This window comes from Glycine max, chromosome 8 (assembly GCF_000004515.6).
Source record: "Glycine max cultivar Williams 82 chromosome 8, Glycine_max_v4.0, whole genome shotgun sequence".
Lineage (NCBI taxonomy): Eukaryota > Viridiplantae > Streptophyta > Magnoliopsida > Fabales > Fabaceae > Glycine > Glycine max.
The window spans coordinates 27,146,345-27,150,830 of NC_038244.2; the positions used below are offsets into that span (position 1 = coordinate 27,146,345).

The 4,486-nt window shown below is 41.7% G+C and overlaps 1 protein-coding gene and 1 non-coding gene across 2 annotated transcripts; one reads left to right on the plus strand and one right to left on the minus strand.

The window, feature by feature from the left end:
- Positions 1 to 1,575: 1,575 nt before the first annotated feature.
- LOC113002325 (uncharacterized) lies at positions 1,576 to 3,702 on the minus strand (the record flags this gene model as incomplete). The annotated part of the gene is made up of 2 exons (XM_026129422.1): positions 1,576 to 2,583; positions 2,812 to 3,702. Coding segments are annotated over 2 exons (1,899 nt in total), but the record flags the coding sequence as incomplete, so codon positions are not given.
- On the plus strand, positions 3,332 to 3,438 carry LOC113002522 (small nucleolar RNA R71). Its single transcript, XR_003268076.1, has one exon. It is a non-coding gene; the product is annotated as a small nucleolar RNA R71 (small nucleolar RNA).
- Positions 3,703 to 4,486: the final 784 nt, after the last annotated feature.

Here is a 4,486-nt window from a genome sequence, read left to right on the forward strand (position 1 = left end):
AGTAGTATAATTTGCTTGGGCAGCATCTAAAGTCCTAGAAGCATAATATATCACCCTGGGCAATTTATCAATTTTCTGAGCAAGGACAGCCCCCAATGCATAATTTGATGCATCACACATAAGCTCAAAAGGGGCTGTCCAATCGGGTGCCTGGATGATGGGGGTGGTAGTCAACGCTCTTTTGAGGCAATCAAAAGCCTCTTTGCATCTGTCAGTAAAGTCAAACTCCACCTCCTTTTGCAACAAGTTGGACAGTGGAAGGGCTACTTTGCTAAAATCTCTTATAAAGCGCCTGTAGAATCCTGCATGACCAAGAAAAGATCGCACCTCTCGCACACAAGAGGGGTAAGGCAATTGTGAAATAACAGAAATTTTTGCAGGATCTACTTCAATACCCTTATTGGAAATAATGTGGCCTAAAACTATACCTTGCTCAACCATAAAATGACATTTTTCAAAATTTAGAACAAGGTTAGTTTCAATGCATCTATTCAAAACTTTTTCCAAACTATTCAAACAACCATCAAAAGAGGATCCATATACAGTGAAATCATCCATAAACACCTCTATGCAATTTTCTAAAAAATCACTGAAAATACTAATCATGCACCGCTGGAAGGTACCAGGGGCATTGCACAGGCCGAAAGGCATCCTCCTATAAGCAAAAGTGCCGAAGGGGCAGGTGAATGTGGTCTTTTCCTGATCCTCAGGAGCAATAGTAATTTGCATATAACCAGAAAAACCATCAAGGAAATAGTAGTGGGATTTACCTGCCAGGCGTTCAAGCATCTGGTCAATGAATGGCAGGGGAAAATGGTCCTTTTTGGTAACCTGGTTCAGCCTCCTATGGTCAATGCAGACTCTCCAACTGTTCTGCACCCGAGTAGGAATCAGCTCCTCCTTCTCATTTCTGATCACTGTGAGGCCAGTCTTCTTCGGGACTACCTGGACGGAACTCACCCATTGGCTATCGGAGATAGGATAAATGATTCCAGCTTGCAAAAGCTTGGTTATCTCCTTCTTTACTACATCAAGAATCACCGGGTTGAGTCTTCTTTGTGGTTGTCTTACTGGTTTAGCTCCATCCTCTAAATTTATTCGATGCATACATGTGGATGGGCTAATACCAGGAATGTCCGCCAGGGTCCAGCCTATAGCCTTCTTATGCTTCTTGAGAACTGACAACAACTTCTCCTCTTGTTCATCAGCAAGGGAGGCAGATATAATCACTGGAAAACTCTTGCTATCATCCAAGTAAGCGTATTTTAAATTTGATGGCAGAGGCTTCAATTCTGGTGTGGTCGGCTGGACAGTGGTAGAAGGAGATGGTTTCTCAGCCTTTACCTCATAAAGAAAGTCAGAGGTATGTGTACTTCCTGAAACATGGTTAGTCCTATCTGACTCTATAAAATCAATCTCAAGAGGTAAAACACCACCACCAGGCATGCAATCAATATCACTCTCAGATTCACTCTCAGCATCAAATTCAGACATATGATCAAGTACAATTTCAGACTCAATGCATGAAGAGTGAGAGGCATGCAGATTAGAATAAAGATCAGTCATGTATTCATCAACAACATGGTCAATTATTTCAGCACGAAATACAGAAATATCTTCAGATGGGTATTTCATAGCATCCAGAATATTAAAATGAACAGTTATGTCACCAAATTCCATAGACAGTGTGCCTGCATAAACGTCTATCTTAGTTCTAGCAGTTTTCATAAAGGGTCTGCCTAGAATGATGGGAACTGATCCTTGAGAAAATCCATCTTCCATATTCAAAATATAAAAATCAACAGGGAAAATCAGTTCACCAACTCTAACTAAGACATCTTCTATGAAACCAACAGGGTAGGCAACACTTCTATTAGCTAAATGAATTACCACATCAGTTGACTGCAAGGGGCCTAGAGATAGAGAATTAAAAATAGACAGAGGCATAACACTAACAGAAGCTCCTAAATCTAGCATGGCATTGTCAAACTTACTATTCCCTATGATACAAGGTATGCTGAATGTACCTGGATCTTTGCATTTTTCAGGAATTTGAGGAACAGATTTACCAATCAATGCGGAGACATTTCTGCCCATGCTAATTCGTTCACTTCCTTTAAGCTTCCGCTTATTAGTGCACAGCTCCTTCAAGAATTTGGCATATCTTGGAATTTGCTTTATTGCATCCAACAGAGGTATGTTTACCTCTACTTTTCTAAACGTTTCCAAGATCTCTTTCTCTGCCTCTTCCATTTTTTTGTTGGAAACTGCTCTTGGAGGGAATGGAAGAGGGGGAATGTGCTGCTTCTGCAAATCAGAATTACCTGTGGAAGAAGATTCTCCTACACAGAAATTGTTAGGTAAATTTTTGTCATCACCTTTTTCTGGAATAGAGTGAAGTTTGGCAGGCTCATTTGCAGATGAGGACGGTGCTACGGGTTGATGTCCTTGACATTGCTTTCCCGACCTCAATGAAATGGCACTGACATTTTTGGGATTTTGGACAGCTTGAGAAGGCAGCTTGTCAGAATTCTGGGACTGTTGTTGATTCAATTGGGTAGCTAATTGTCCCATCTGATTGGTTAAGCTCTGAGTGGAGGCTCTGGTCTCTTGCTGAAACTGCATGTTCTGCATAGTCATTTGCCTCACAAGTTCTTCGAGGGAAGGTTGTGGAGGGGCCTCAACTGTTGGCTGTTTCTGGGGTTGTTGCTGTTGTTGGATTGGTGGAGGAATGTATGGTCTGCTTGGGCCAGCAACATTTTGGAAGGAAGGAGCAGGCTGCTGTTGTTGTTGCTGAGGGCTGGACCATCTGAGGTTAGGGTGATTCCTCCATCCAGGGTTGTATCTGTTGCTGGAAAGGTCATAATTGTTCTGCTGTGGTTGATTTTGCTGCTGAGGTTGAGGAGGTCTATTGTAAATATTTGCAGCATAAGCTTCAGGCTGCTCAATTGCTCCAGGTTGCTGCATGGAAGGGCAAAGGTCTGTATGGTGGTCAGCAGAGGAGCACAAACCACAAACTCTTGCGACAGGTACAGATTTCTGATTCAAGGCCAGCTGGGTTACCAAGTTGACCAACGCATCCAGTTTGCCTTCAAGCTTTTTAGTTTCAGATGATGCAGATGGGTTTGTAGCTACCTCATGCACTCCTCTAATGACTATGGCATCATTTCTGGCACTAAACTGCTGGGAGTTGGAGGCCATCTTCTCAATTAAATTTCTGGCTTCAGCAGGAGTCATGTCTCCAAGGGCTCCACCACTGGCAGCATCTATCATACTTCTCTCCATATTACTGAGTCCTTCATAAAAGTATTGGAGAAGAAGCTGTTCTGAAATCTGATGGTGGGGGCAACTGGCACATAGTTTCTTAAATCTCTCCCAGTACTCATACAGGCTCTCTCCACTGAGTTGTCTAATACCTGAGATATCCTTCCTGATGGTTGTGGTCCTGGAAGCAGGGAAAAATTTTTCTAAGAATACTCTCTTAAGGTCATCCCAGCTCGTGATGGACCTTGGAGCAAGGTAATACAGCCAGTCCTTTGCCACTCCCTCTAATGAGTGAGGAAAAGCCTTCATAAATATGTGATCCTCTTGGACATCTGGGGGTTTCATGGTGGAGCAGACAATGTGAAATTCTTTCAAATGTTTGTGCGGGTCTTCACCTGCAAGGCCATGAAACTTTGGAAGCAAATGAATCAGTCCAGTTTTAAGAACATATGGGACATCCTCATCAGGGTATTGGATGCACAAGCTTTCATAGGTGAAATCAGGTGCAGCCATTTCCCTTAGAGTCCTCTCACGAGGTGGAGGTTGTGCCATGTTCTCAGAATGTGCAAAATCAGAATGCTCAGAATCAGAATGCTCAAAATTATAATGCTCAAGATCAGGATGTTCAAAATCACCAATAACAGAATGCACAGATTCACCAGTTATGGAATGCTCAGAATGATCAAAAGGTATAAAATGATGCCTAACTAATCTATGAAATGTCCTATCTATCTCAGGATCAAAGGGTTGTAAGTCAGATGGATTGCCTCTAGTCATACACTACATTCAGCATGCACACAACTAGTTGCCTTGTCATGTAAATAAAGGTGTAGGTTTGAACTACAGCTACCCTCAAATGATATCCAAATGACTTGAAATTTTGTGAGCAACCTTATAAAATGATGAGAAGATAGCACAAAAACTTTCAGACAAAAATTCAAAGTCTAACTATGAAAGCTAAAATTGGTAGTTTAAGAAAAATAAGTGAATAAAACTTGAAAAATAAAAAACTTTTGACAGAATCGCTTTTTTTGGACGATGGAGACCCCAGCCAGCCTACGGCGGGCTGCCACAGCGTAGGAAATTTCTTTCTACCCCAAATGCATATATAATAATTGCGATTCTGATAACCGGAGCAAAAGTTATGGCCGTTTGAAGTTTTGACAAACACAAAATTTGCTAGTTTTTTGGAACTTTCAAATCTGACCAAACTAAAGGCTCT